The 15720-nt window shown below is 42.4% G+C and overlaps 1 gene segment (V, D, J or C); it reads right to left on the bottom strand.

Annotated features, from left to right (window-relative positions):
* Window positions 1-4302: 4302 nt before the first annotated feature.
* LOC126064608 (immunoglobulin heavy variable 1-3-like) lies at window positions 4303-4877 on the bottom strand. The segment is given in 2 exon segments: window positions 4303-4688; window positions 4774-4877. Coding segments are annotated over 2 exon segments (432 nt in total).
* Between the last annotated feature and the right edge of the window lie 10843 nt (window positions 4878-15720).

Genomic DNA, 15720 nt, shown 5'->3' on the forward strand with positions numbered 1-15720 from the left:
GGTGTGTTCCTTGGCTTTTTCTGCAGTTATCCTAATTTCATTTGTGATATCTTTAAGCATTCTGTAAATTAGTTTTTTATATTCTGTATCTGATAATTCCAGGATTGTATCTTCATTTGGGAAAGATTTTGATTCTTTTGTTTGAGGGGTTGGAGAAGCTGTCATGGTCTGCTTCTTTAAGTGGTTTGATATGGATTGTTGTCTCCGAGCCATCACTGGGAAACTAGTTTTTCCAGAAAATCCACTAAAAAAAAATGCAGTCAGACGCCTATCAGAGTTCTCCCTCTGGCTCAGGCTATTCGGATGTTAATGAAGCCGCCTGGGGAGGGTGGGGGAGGGAACAGAGAGATAGGAGAGTAGCACCTCAGAATATAGCCAGAGTTGCTTGTCTTGCTTGGAATGACTATTATATCTGAGATTCCCACAGGGCGCGTCACCTATGTGTGCTGGCTGTGTGGAGATTGCCCGGGGGGTCTGGCCCGCTGGAGTCACGGTCAGATCCTCCGCTTCCAGCCCCACGCCCAGCGTCAAGGCTCCCCTACTGGGACGGTGCACTCTCGACTCCAAAATCAGTCGCTGCCTCCCGGGGACTTCTCGTCCCTCCAGCTGCGTGGCCGTGCCGCCTCCGAGAACCAGTTGAGCCTCCTCCCGGTGTTAGTTCAGATGGGTGGAGCAGCTCCCCGTGCTTGTGCCGTGACCGAGTGTCCCGACTGGGACGCTGTTCTCCCCGCTCCAATACCTGTCACTGCCTCCCGGGGACTTCTCCTATCGGCTGCATCCCACGCCGCCCGCGCGACCCGGCTGGGCCCCTTCCCGGGGTTAGTTTAGGGGGGTGGAGCAGTTCTCCGTGTTTATGCCATACCTGCGTCCAGTCCAAATCCCGGTGGGATGGTTCCCTGGCTGGGACACTGCTCTTCCTGCTCCAAGACCAGTCACTGCCTCCTGGGGACTTCTCCTACTGGCTGCGTCCCACGCCGCCCACGGAACCGCCTGGTCCCCCTCCCAGGGTTAGTTCAGGGGGGTGGAGCAGCTCTCTGTGCTTGTGCCATACCTGACTGGTACGCTGGCTCCAGGCTCTGGAAACAATCGCTGCTTCCCCGTGTTAGTTCGTTCTCCGTCTCTAAATCTGTGTTTGTTGTTCAGGGTTCGTAGATTGTTATGTATGTGATCGATTCACTTGTTTTTCCTTGTCTTTGTTGTAAGAGGGATCCGAGGTAGCGTCTGCCTAGTCCGCCATGTTGGCTCTGCCTCTGTAGGCATATCTTGATTCACAAAAATCTCCACATAAAGGCCTATTAATGGTAGAGCGTGATTATCTCTAAGGAGAAAATAATAATCAGTAAATAATAAATAAAATAAAATGCCAATACCTACTGTTTTTCCATCTTCTCCCGTGACCAGTCCTCTCATATCAGCTTCCATCACTTTTCCTGGCCATCATCTAGGAAGCAGCCGAACTCAGGTCACAACTGCTGGTCATCTTGAAGCTACTAATTTATGTCCAGTAGACAGCAATTCCCGGGCAGCTTTTCCTGGTGTATCACAACACTGTCCCAAGCAGAGGACACCTTTGGCCCTTCAGTGGGATAGCTGTAACACCAAGTCTTCCCCATGCGATGCAGTGACTTTGATCGAAGACCAGGCTTGGCTCCAGCGCACCTGTTTCATCTAGCTCAGGAGTCAAACACTTAGCCTTGACAATTCATGTCTGCAGTATTGACAATGCCCTTCACCAGGTTACCAGCTTCTCCCCTCAGAACTGACCACACCACAGTGAGGGCCTGGGCCATGCCAGCATGCACCTTACCAAGGGTCATTGCCTATACTTTGCCAGGGTATGTGTGAATGTACAGGTTGCCAAAGCTTATGTTTTAAGACATTGTTTTGAAAGCCTGATTGAAGAGCTTAATTTTTTCTGATGTCATAATCAACGATTAAACTGCTATTTTCCTATAGAGAAAAGATGTTAGTTAAATGATAAATGACCCCATAACAGGAAATGTTAGATTTGTAAAGAATTTGTGTTTGTTTAAATGATTTTTACTGTGCAAATATGCAATTAAATACAGCTCTGAACTCTAAAAGTAAGTCTATTTAACTAGATTAATTCTATCACCGGAAATTAATTATAATAGATACCACATACCGTTCCCATGTCAGGAGACCTTATTTTATTCATGTGATCCTAACCCGACCGTGGGTCCTGAGTCATTTACCAACAAGGATCTACCACAACCATCAACTCTGTCTCTCATATTCCCCTTGGTATGATATAGAGCAAATAGAAGGTATGTCTCTCTCTCTCCTTCTTGCTCACTTGCCAAAATTGGAAACAAACAAGATGCCCTTCAGTATCAGAATGGATCAACAATCTGTGGTGCATCCACACAATAGAATATTATTCAGCGATGAAAACAAATGAGCTACCGAGCCATGAAAATACACAGATTAGTCTTCAATGAAAGTAGCCAGTTTGAGAAGGCGACATACCATATGATGTCCTCAATATGACATTGTGGACAAGGGGAAACTACAGACACGATGAACGGATAAGTGACTACCAGGAATTTGGAGAGGGGTGTACAATAAGGTAAAGCACATGGGACTTCAAGAGTGGTAAACTTTGTCTCTATTCTATTTCTGTGGTGCACACATGACACTCTGCACCTATCATGGTACATATAACTTTCCAGCAAAGTGTAACTTCTTGTATGAAACAAATGTATGTGTGTGTGTATATATAACCCGGGTGGTATAGTAGTTAAGTGCTACAGCTGCTAACCAAAAGGCTGGCAGTTCAAACCCACCAGGTGCTCCTTGGAAACCCAATGGGGCAAATTTACTCTGTCTTATAGGGTCGCTTTCTGTCAGAATCAACACGAAGACAAAGGCCTTTTTTTTTAATTCATATAATTTAAGAGGTCAGGACAGAATGCAGACTGCCTAAAAAAATTAATGGTGTTACAAATTTATGAACCAACTCACTGAAGAAGGTAGGGGGAAAGGTGCTAACCTAAGTAACTTTGGAAAGAGATCCAATCTGTAAAATTAAAGGCAAAGCTACCTACACATAAGCGCTGCTATCTAGTTGATAATTTTGTTTGCTTTTTCATTTTCCAGTGAGTGCCTGGGCCAATGACTCTGACTAGCTACTATGTGGGAATACCAGAAATGAATAGTTAAATAAATGGATGGCAAATGATGGGAGCCAAACTGAAAGAGTTTTCAATAGCTAAACAAGCTGGAAATTTTTGAACAGTAAATAAATGGCAGAATATTGAATTATGACACAAGTTATAAAACCAATACCCATGACTCCATACTGATGTAAGCAAATGACTGATTTTTTTTTTAATGTGGAGGAGGAGACAAACATCTCATACAGAAGAATTCCAAATGACTCATGCACATACTTTCAACATAAAACAATAAAATCTAACTTCCAATTCCTTTAGTATGTTCTGTGGTTAGAGTCATGGAAAAAATTTTGAGTGACCTTGGATCAGACAATGAGTTTTAGATTTACCATCAAAAACATGATCAACAAAAGAAAAAAAAATTTAATAAACTGGTCAATATCAAAACTATATTGTTTTCACTCTGCAAAAGTCATTGTTAAGGAAATGAAAAGTAATAGACCCAGAGAATTACATGAAAATCATATATTTTGTACATGACTTGTATCATGAATATACAAGGACACTTAACTAAAGAAAAGAAAACAAGTTAAAAAAAAGATTGACCTAAGTTCTAAACAAACATCTCACTAAGAAAGATATTCAAAGAGATCATTCCTCAGGGAAATATAAATTACAACCATGAGATAGCATTCATAGTCCATGAGAATGACTAAAATTCAAAATACTGTTAACAGTATTCTGACAATACTTTGGAGTGCTAAGAATTCTCATTCTTTGCTGATGGTAACATAAAATGATACAACTTCTTTGGAAGGTAGCAGGGCAAGTTTTTTTTTTTTTTTTTTGGAATCAAATGTAGAGTTACCACGAAATCCCAAAATTGTCCTCCATGATAATTACCCAACTGACTTTGAAATTTATACTCAACCAACTGAAATTCTCTCCTGAATATGAATTTTACTTACAGGATAATTGTTGCCTGGAAAATTTCCACTTTCATTAACTTTGTGCCTCATTCCTGAAATCCACAATGTAGGAATGTGTGTGGTATTTAAATGTGTTCAGTTGGGTACCATTGTTCCTCACCTAATTATAGTGAATGCATTTCCTATTGTTTCTTTTTCTCAATCATTTAGGGAAGTTGTCACCCAAATTTTCCCTCTCATCTCCTGCGTCCTTCTGACATGGCTGCCTCCTTCATCAGGGTTTCTGACACAGTCAGGATGTGGTTATCACACTGTGTGATTGCACAGTAATACAAAGCTGTATCCTCAGAGCTCAGACTATTCAACTCCATATAGGCTGTGCTCGTGAATTCGTCGCTGGTGATGGTGGCTCTGCCCTGGAATTTCTGTGAGTACTTTGTTTTACTATCAAATGCGTCATATCCTCCAATCCACTCAAGCCCTTTTCCAGAGTCCTGCCGCACCCAATGCATATATTCGCTGATGAAATCGCCCCCCGAAACCTTGCAGGAGATCTTCACTGATGCCCCCGGCTTCTTCACTTCAGCCCCAGACTGCACCAGCTGAATCTCAGAGTGGACGCCTGTGGAGAGCATTCACAGGTGGACATAATATCTATTAAGCAGTTGCAGGCCCCTCCTCAGTCCTGGACCTGCGCGCTATCTTACCTGTAGTCACTGCCGCCAAGAAGAGGATTGTCCAGCTCCAATCCATGATGAGGGAGCTGTGTTCTCAGGGGCTTCTGTATGAGAAGGATGTGGTTATTGGCTGATGCTGTGGAGGACACAGACATATCCATATTTATCTCAGTAGACTCCAGATTATTTGCATATTCAAGAGGATGAATATTTCATAGCTCAGTAATTGGCTTAGCCTAAGAAGGGGAAGATAGAAGACACAGATACCACAGAAGTCTAGAATGCTGAGGGTACAAGTCTTAATCCTTGTAGATGTATCTGTCTTCTTACTGGGTAGTCGTTAATTTGTGTAATCCACATACACTGCACAGACAGAGCTGTTAACACTGAGGGATGCAACACCCACAGGTCTGCTCTTTCTTGTGACCACTAGTGTACATGGTGCACAGACTACATGGAACTTTTCTGGGGATCATCACAGGCTGTGATGCTGACCAGGTGGATGGACATCATTATGGTCATTCTGGGCACCAAGCACAGATGAAGGGTAACTCTGAGGGAGGAACTGTCGTCCAATGTGAGTGTTCAGAAGCTTCCTAGGCAGTTCTGAAATCTCCTCCTCACTCATGCAGCAATTTCTCCAACCCCTTGTGTGAGTCTCCTGAGCTCCCAGGCTGTTCAGTAAGAAGACTTTTTCTTCTCACACCATCCCTGTCATTAGTGATATAGGGATCTGTTTCTAATGTCACCAATAATAGAAATTGTGGAAGTCACAGTTCCAAAACCTTTCCATGAATTGATATATAATAATAGTTGGTCTCATTCTCCTATTCCATGTAGTATAATTTCCCACAGCATTTATGCATTTTCAGTTGACTTCCGTCCTTCTCATCTTTATTAATTGATTTCTGACCAATTTAAATCCATGCAGCTGCCACAGCCTCTGACATACCACCTACCTGTCACACATCCTCTCAGATACTATCCCTTGGGCTTCACACCTGAATGTCTTATTCCTGGGATTGTGTGTCTCCCAAAATACCAGACCCACTGAATTGAGGATAAAATCTTGACTTCTGATCATTACTATCAGGACATTTATAAAAACCAACAAACACACCCTTTACCATTAATCAATTCCAACTCAAGGTGACACCATGTGTTAGAGAGTAGAATTTACCCAGAGTTTTCTTGGTTTGTAATCTTTACAGAAGCAGATCCCCAGAACTTTCTTCTGTTGTGTTGCCAGGGGGGTTCGAACGTCCAGTCTTTAGATTAGTACCCAATGGCAAACTGCTAGTACCATCCCTGGACTAAGATAACATGTGTGTAAATGTTAGACATGCTACTTATAATCCTGGTGCTCATTACCTAACTAAGTTAAATATTCCCAACATTATTTGTTGCTGTGGTTGTCGTTAGATGCCATTGAGTCAGGTTTGGACTCATAGGGGCCCTATGTGCAACAAAACAAAACCCTGCCTGGTACTGTGCCATCCTCACAATTGTTGCTATGTTCAATCTCACTTTTGCAACCACTCTGCCAATCCATCTTATTGACCGTCTTCCTCTTTTTCGATGACCCTATAGCTTACCAAGCATGATGTACTTCTCCATGGACTGCTTCCTCCTGATAACATGTCCAAAGAATGGGACAAAGTGTCTCCATTCTCACACTCTGGAAGTACTTCTTCCTAGACAGAACTTATTTGTACTTCTGGCAGGCCATGGCATAGTCATTATTCTTTTCCAGAAGCATAATTCAAAGACATCAATGCTTCTTTGATCTTGTTATTCGTTGTCCACCTTAAACATGCATATGATGTGACTGAAAATGTCAGGGCTTGGGTTAGGTGCAGCTTAGTCCTCTAGGTGACATATTTGCTTTTCAACAGTTCAAAGAGGTCTTTTACAGCAGATTGGCCCAATGAAATGCATCCTTTGATTTTATGGCTGCTGCTTCTATGAACATTGATTGTGGATCCAAGTAAAATGAAATCCTTGACAACCTCATTATTTTCACCATTTAACTTGATGTTGCTTTTTGGTCCAGTTGGGAGGATTTCTGTTTTCTTTCTGTTGAGGCGTAATTCATACTGAAGGCTCAAATCTTTGATCTACATTAGTAAACGCTTCAAGTTCTCTTCACTTTCAGCAAGCAAGGTTGTGTCATCTGCTTAACACGGGGGTCAATAAGTTTTCCCCTAGTCGTGATGCTGCATTCTTCTTCATATAGACCAGCTTCTCAGATTATTTGCTCAGCATAGAGATTAAAGAAGTATCGTGAAAAGATGCAATCCTGATACACACCTTTCCTGACTTTACACCTCACAGTGTCTCTTTCTTCTGTTCCAAATACTGCCTTTTTGTCTATGTATGCGTTCCTCATGACCACAATTAAGTGTTCTGGAATTCCCACTCTACGTAATGTTAATCTACACAGTCAAATACATTCGGATACCAAAAAAAACACAGGTAAAGAACTTTCTGGTATTCTTTGCCTTCAGTGAACATCCATCTGACATCAGGAATGATATCCTTCATTCTTCATCCTCTTCTAAATCTGGCTTGAATTTCTAGAAGTTCCCTATCAATGTACTGTGGCAATGGTTTGAGAATTATGTTCAACAAAATATTAAAGATGTTCTATAATTTCTGTATTTGGTTGGATCACCTTTCTTTTGAATGGGCACAAATATGGATTTCTACTATTTGGTTGGCCAGGTAGCTGTCTTCAATTTCCTTGGCATAGATGAGTGAGCCACTCAGGCACTGTATCCATTTGTTGAAACATCTCCATCGTTATTCTGACAATTCCTGAAGGCTTGTATTTCCTGAATGCCTTCAATGCAGCTTCAAATTCTTCTTTCAATAGCATTGAATCTTGATCATATGCTACCTTCTGAAATGGTTGAACATCAACCAATTCTTTTTGGTGCAGTGACTCTGTGTATTTCTTCCATCTTCTTCTGATGTTTCCTGCGTCATTCAATATTTTGTCCATAACCCAGAAACCCTGTGCCGTCAAGTAAGTTCCGACTCATAGCGACCCTATAGGACAGAGTAGAACTGCCCCATAGAATGCTTGAATATTGAAACTCAAGGCTTGACTCATTGGATTATTTCTTTTGAATTAAGAGAAATGTTCTCCCTTTCTAGTTTCCTAACTCCAGGGCTTTGCACATTTCATTATAATACCTTAGTTCCTCTTCTTGAGCCACACCTTGAAATCTTTATCTCTTTTACCTCATCCTTTCTTCCATTCACTTTAGCTACTCAGGTTCCAGAGCAAGTTTCAGAGTTTCTTCTGGCAATCAATTTGGTCTTTTTTTTTTTCCCCCTGTCTTTTTAATGACCTTTTGCTTGCTTCACGAATGGTGTCTTTGTTGTCCTTACGCAAGTTGTCTGGTTTTCCGTAATTTGTGTACAATGAGTCAAATCTGTCCTTGACATGGTCTCCAAATTCAGGTGTGATATAGTCCAGTTCATATTTTGGTTGTCATAGATTTGTTTTAATTTTCTTCAGTTTCAACTTGAACTTAAACAACAACAACAAAAAAAAAAAAACAAGTGCCATCGAATCGATTCCAACTCATAGCGAACTTGAACTTACATATGAGCAAATGATGGTCTGTTCTGCAATGAGCCCTTCTCTTTGTTCTGACTGATGACATTGAGCTCCTGTAGTCTTTTTCCACAGATGTAGTAGATTTGATTCCTATGTTTTTCTATGTGATGTCCATGTGTATAGTCACCCTGTACATTGTTGAACAAAGGCAGTTGCAAGGAATAAGTCATTGGTCTTTCAAAATTCTATCATATTATCTGTGGCGTCATTTCTATCACTATTATCCAAATACAGATATTTCTTCTTTATTTTCAACTCTTGCATTCCAATCACCAGTAATTATTAAGGCAGCTTAATCACATGTTTGATCAATTTCAGACTGCAGGAATTGGTAAAAATCTTCTATTTCCACATCTATGGCATCAGTGATTGCTGCGTAAACTGGTATAATAATCATATTAACTGGTCTTCCTTGTAGGTGTATGGATATTATCCCATCACTAACTGCTTTGCACTTCAGGATAATTCTTGAGATGTTCTTTTTGATGATGACTGTGACACCATTCCTCTTCAATTTTTCATTTCTGGCAGAGTAAACCATATGACTGACTGATTCAAAATGGCCAATACCAGTCCATTTCAGTTCACTAATGCCTAAGGTAGGGATCTTCATGTATTCTATTTCGTTTTTGATGAATTTCAGTTTTCTTAGATATATGCCTTGTACATTCCACGTTTCAATTATTAATGAATATTTTCAGCTCTTTCTTCTCATTTTGAGTTGTGCCACATCAGCATACGAAAATCCTAAAAGCTTGGCTCCAAAGGATGACTTTAAGGTGGACTGTACCTTGAGGAGGCAGCTCTTCCTTAGTCATATTTTGAGTGCTTTCCAACCTGAGGGGCTCACCTTCTGATACTATACCAGACAATGTTCTACTGCTATCCATAAGGTTTTCAGAAGTAGATGGTCAGGCCCTTCTTCCTAGCCTGTCTTAGTCTGGAAGCCCCACTGAAACTTGTCCATCAAGGGTGAGTCCATCAAGGATGAGCCTGCTGGTTTTAAAAATACTGGTGACAAAGCTTCCAATATCACAGCAACATGCAAGCCATGACAGTACAGCAAACTGACAGGCATGTGGTGATCCCATTAAAAGAGGGTATTTATAAACACATGAGCAGCCTTGTCAAATTCTATTTTAAACTGCCTTTTGAAAAAGGAAAACCCTGACCCTGACAGGAAACCACTTCCCAGTATCCTCTGAACCTCCCCTGGGGCTGGTCTCCTGAGCTCCATGTAGCCTGAGTGGCCCCTGCAGGCCAGACCCCTCCCTGCAAGCAGGTTGCATCTAGACTAGAGATACTTTCCCCTCACATGGTCTCTTCTCATAAAGACCTCCAAGCTAGTGAGGTAACTTTTGGAGTTTTGTAGACCAGGAGAGCCTCTGAATCCTCCAGAGAAACCCCTGTTCTTTGTGCATTTGCATAACACGTGGGGAAGGTCAAGTGACTCTTCCTTGGCTGGGCGAATTTGGGAACTCAAGACATAACAGGAAAATTCACTTGTTATTCAGTGCACCTGCTCCTGGATGGCTTCTGTATTTTGTGTGTCCTAAGCACCACCTACAGCCCAGCACAAACGTGGCATCCTGCTGGAGGAGAATTTTGCCCATCTGCCCTTTACTCTGGCTGCCGGTGCTTCTCTCACACAGTAATACATGCCAGTGCCCTCAAGTTTCAGACCACTCTGTTTCAAATACACTGAGCTGGAATGGGCCAAGATTGCAGAATAATCAGATGCTTTCTGTGGTCCCTCTTAAACAAAGACCCCCCAAAACAAATGAATTGATTACATATGACAGTACAGTACTCTTGAACATCAAAGTTGAGGAATTGGACTGAGCCATAGCAAACATGTCACCCTGGAGACTAAGTTGAGCCTGACCCAAGCCATGGTATTTTCAATCACATCATATGCATGTGAAAGCTGGACAATGAATAAGGAAGACCGAAGAAGAGTTGACACCTTTGAATGGTGACGTTGGCGAAGAATATTGAATATACCATGGACTGCCAAAAGAAAGAACAAATCTGTCCTGGAAGAAATGTGGCCAGAATGCTCCTTAGAGGCAAGAATGGCGAGATTGCATCTTGCAATCTTTGGACATGTTGTCAGGAGGGATCAGTCCCTGGAGAAGGTCATCATGCTTGGCAGAGTACATGGTCAGCGGAAAAGAGGAAGACCCTCAACGAGGTGGATGACACAGTGGCTGGAACAATGAGCTCAAGCATAACAACGATTGTAAGGATGGCACAGGACTGGGCAATGTTTCGTTCTGTTGTGCATAGGGTCACTATGAGCCAGAACTGACTCAACAGCACCTAACAACAACAACAACAATAGCTGGAGAGAGAGACAGCTTAGAAGCAGCAAGGAAATCCCAGACCTGACCTAACCAGAATGCTATAGGCTGCACTGTTTGGTGCAAGGGGGCCAAGGAAAGGAGTAGCACTTGGGAAGTGCTTTTAGCATATTGGCAGAAACCAAGTAGTGGAGAGTCTTTACAAGCATCCTAAGCCAGGGGAAAGTGGCACTGGATCTGCAAAAGTTAAGTGCAAACATCTAACCTACCAAGTGGGATCAAAGTAACCCTCCCCCCTCTAGGAAGTTTCTCTCTTGTCTTCACCTACCCCCCTCCCAGCTCTGCTCTGGGAGAACTCCTGCAGGGTTCCGTGGTTGCAGTGCCCCGGTACCAAGTGGAACCCCTTGCATCTGAGCCAATCTCCTGACTTGGAGAGGAAACAAATAAACAAATTAACAAACCAAAAAGGAAGCCATCTTCTCCTCTAAGCTGGAAACTCTAGGCTCCCCCCACCCCCGCACCCAAATGTGTCTCTATGCTTTAAAAAATATCCATGCATCCTAAGCTGGGAACACAGACCGGGCACTGTCCCTTTGCTTAGGCATAAGCATAAGGTGTCCACAGACTTCAAATGCCTTTCACCCCTGCCTTGATCTGCGCAGACCCATTCAACACTGTAGGTTCTCATTAGCATAGTACAGCAGGGTATATCCCTGAAGCCTATTTTCAAATACAACAGATAAGGGAGAGTGACAGATTCCTAACTTTTGACACAGCTCTGCCCATTAAGCAGGGTCCTCACCCACCCATAGCAGGGCCTTGAGGCAGCTTCACCCACTACCATTAGCCACCCACAACTGTCTGAGAATAAGCGGCCCTCCCAGTTTTTAAAGCCAACAGCATTGGGTGCCTGTAATCCACTTGCAAAAACCACCCAACTACTCAGTCCAGTGCACAGGGACAGGTCTTCCACCTAGGCACTCAGAGGCAGCCATCAGCCCCCTACCTCACTCAGCACATGTGCCCCTACTGCAGCCAGATACCTGTGCCTACTCCAATCACCCCTACATAGCCCTGCCAGTCTAGGATGGTAGGTGAGAGCCTACACCACACACTCTTTGACAGATGACCTGGACACCTGAGCTATATCCACACAAGAAAAGTAAATGGACTCCTGGGCCCACATACTTGGCAGAAACTCTAAACACCTGGTGACAGGATGTGAGAATTTCAACAAAGCCAGTAATCAAAGTATCCCACATGTGCAGCCTATGTGGGCATATCAAATCAAACACAGTGAGCTCTTGGAGTTGAGCTTGCTGACAGTAGCTCAAGATGTAAAGACTGGTTTGTAGTTAGTACTTCCATCACTGGCCTTCTTGCACTTACATTCCATTAAATGTGATAGTTAATGAGAGGAAAGCCAGGTTTAGAACAGGTGAAGGTGATGTCCTTGGAAAGGTTTCCCACCCCTGGGATGGACTCCACAGCTGCCTGTGAGACTTTGCACCTAGGAACCGAAGCCTTCCTTAGTTGAACACAAGGCATATAGATGAAAGCCACTGTTTCCGATGTGGGAGATGTCATGAAGTTGAGCAGAATCCAGAAGGGTTCCATCTCAATAGTCACCTCTGATTAACGTGGAGAGGATGTTGATTCAGGGCATTCTGGTCTTGGGGTCTGACTTCGAGATCTGGTGGTGTGTTTTATATTTTCAGTGATTTACATGGGGTGGCTTCAGGGAGCAGAAGGAGGAGGGCTCTGAGGAGAAGTCTCTGGTGCAAGGACCACTAGGGGAGGGTTTCTGCCTTGGGCCCTGTGAGGGTAATCTCCTACCCTCAACCTACTGTTCTCTCTCTCTCTCTCTCTGGGCATACAGGTCTTCCCCTCAGGCCAGAGGTTTACAGGCCAGAGGTAGCCTGAGAGAAATGCAAGCTGTTCCCTGGAAGTGGGCTGATGAAGTATGGAGATTTCTGAGCATCCACAATGCCTGGGGACATCCTTCTCCTCAGCTGCCTCCTTCCTCAGGAAATGTCATCTAAACTTCCAAGGTCCTGGGTGGAGGGTCCCAGGTTTGTGTGGATATTGAGCAAGATGAACTTCTCTAGTTTTTCACATTCTGAATACACGATCAGGAGAGGATACTTTTACATTTTGTGTCTGTTTTTATTACTGAAACGAGGACTTAGCAATGTCATTCTCCACTGTGACTTTGTCCAGCATGTTTCATTCTGTGTGTACAACCCTATGCTAGGTAGAACACATAGTGGCCAGAAAACAGAGAATTATCTTCCTGCACCAAGTCTTCAGTCTAAAGTAGGGGTTCAAAAACTATGTCCCTCAGCCCACTGCCTGTCATTGTGAAGGAAATTTTACTGGAACACAGCCCTGCCCATCTGTGTTGTCTACAGCTGCTTTCACACTCAGTCAAAAGAGTGAGTAGCTTTCTCAGAGACAACGTGTCCCGTGAAAGCCTATATGTTTCTCATATGGGCCTTGACAGGAAAAAAGTTTGCTGACCCCTGGTCTAAAGGGAGAATCAGGAAGGAAGATCACACAGCACTGGGCAATAAAAAAAAAAAAAAAGGCAATAGATACTTCTAAATTATGGTAATTATATGAGGGATGTGCAAGATGAAGAATGGAGAAAACCTAAATTTATTGTGAGTAGGTTTGTTAGGAATAACTTTTTAAGGAAGTTAAACTTGAATAAAAGTTTTACATTTTTCAAAAAAAAAAATATGTGAGAGGAAGAGCATCTCAACTAAGACAGTAGAGAGGAGTGAGGACTTGACCTGCCAGGAAATTTAAGGGGTAGGTACCCAGAGGAGGGTTTTTAGCTGGGGGAGATAAAATTGGCCTTTGGCCTTGGCGAGGGACTGTGCTTTGTCCTCAGCAGAAAGACAGGTGATGTTTTAAGCACCTAAGAACAGTGAAGACACTTAACAAAGATCATGAAATGACTAACATGAGGCTACAAGATGCCCAATATCACTGCTCCTCCGGGAAATGCAAATGAAATTCCCAAGGAGATAACACTCTACATCTACTGAAAGGTATAAAATTACAAACAAAAAGAAAATAACCAACCAACTAACAAACAAGTAAATATTGAAAACATGGTTATTGGTGAAGGTATGGAAAAATTAAAACTTGAATCTATTGTTGGAGCCAGTGAAAACTGTAGAACAAGTTGTAAAAAATTATTTAGTGTTTTATTTTTTGTTTGTCTTAATCTTTTATAAGATTAAGCTTATTCCTACTCTATAACAAAAACATTGTAGTACAAAACCACCCAGTGCCGTCGAGTCGATTCCGACTCATAGAGACCCTATAGGACAGAGTAGAACTGCCCCATAAAGTTTCCAAGGAGCGCCTGGTGGATTCAAACTGCTGACCCTTTGGTTAGCAGTGGCATTGTACTACCACATATATTCTCAGGGAAAATGAAAGATATAGCGACCACCAAAATAAAAAAAGATAAAAAACTAAACAAAGATAAAACAGAATAAAACAATGTACAAGAATATTTGTAGCACCTGTGTTTATGATAACCATAAACTGGAAGCAACTTTCAAGGCCATCAACAAGAGAATGGAGCAACATATTATCATTTACTCACCAATGGACTACTATTCAGCAATGAAAAATACATCAAACTTTGATACACAAAATAGCACAAATGGATGTCAAAAAAATGAAAAAAAAGCAAAAATACACAAAAGTATAGATAATATATGATTTTATTTAAATGAAGTAAAAAAATCAGGAAAAACCAATCTATGGTGATCTAAATCTGAAGAGTGTTTGTTCATATGGAGATTTGCTGAAGGCAGAGGGGAGGTATACCCTGGGGTGATGGGACTCTTCCAAATACTAATTTAGATGTTGGAGACATGGGTACATATGTTTGTTAAAAAATATCTACCTGCACGTCTTAGTTATCGAGCGCTGCTGCTGTAGAAACATCACAAGGGGGAGGCTTTCACCAACAGAAATTTATTTTCTCACAGTTTCAAAAGCTAGCGGGGTCGAGGGGAAGTCTCTCTCTCTGTCCACTCTGGGGAAGTCCCTTGTCTCTTTTCAACTTCTATTCCTAGATTCCTTGGCAGTCAGGTGGCTTGTATCCCCCCTCTGTTTGTGCTTGCTTACTTGCTTGCTTAATCTGCTCTTTTATATCTCAAAAGAGATTAATTTAAGATACATCCTACTTTATTAGTGCCTCACAAAGAAAACACATTCCCAAATGGGATTCTAACCACAGGTAAAGGGGATAGAATTCACAGCACATATTTTTGAGAGACATACTTCATAACATTCCACACTGCATTTCTCAAAGTTCACGTCTTTTCTACATGCAAACCACTTTCACCCCTTCACATTCCAAAAGTCTTAAATCAACCCCTAGTCCAAAATCTCATCTTCTGAATCCTCCTAATAAAGAATGGGTGAGACTTTTTGCATGTTCCTTCCTGGGGCAAAATTTCTTTCCTTAAGTGGACCTGTGAAACCTAGAATACAAGTTATCTGCTTCCGAAATACAATGAGGAAACAAACACAGGATAAACATTTTCATTATAACTGGGACATATCAGAGAACGAGAGGTGGTCATAGGTAATAAACAAGTTCAAACCCCATCAGAACAAATTACATTGGCTCTCAAGCCTTGAAAATAATCATCTGATCTCCTGGACCATTTGGCATTGGCACCATCTTCCACACTCTGGGTATTGGCCATGCTTTTCTGATTTTAGGTAAAAGCTCTTCAGTGTTGGGTAGAGGCTCCACCTTACAGGCCCATTGGGATGGAAAACTCACCCTCTCTACTATGGGTGGTCCCATTCTTCTGGCCCACTGGAGTGATGACCTCAGTCCCTGGCCCTAGGCTACTCTATTCACCTGATTCTTGCCAATGGCAGCCTTGCACTCTCAACTATGAGGTGCAACCCATTCTTCTGGCCTTTTTGCATGGAAACCCCTCAACTCTGCTCTGAAGCTCCATTGTCGTGGCCCATCTGAACACGAGCCTGACATTTGGGAAATGA

This window comes from Elephas maximus, chromosome 21, assembly GCF_024166365.1.
Source record: "Elephas maximus indicus isolate mEleMax1 chromosome 21, mEleMax1 primary haplotype, whole genome shotgun sequence".
Taxonomy (NCBI): Eukaryota; Metazoa; Chordata; class Mammalia; order Proboscidea; family Elephantidae; genus Elephas; species Elephas maximus.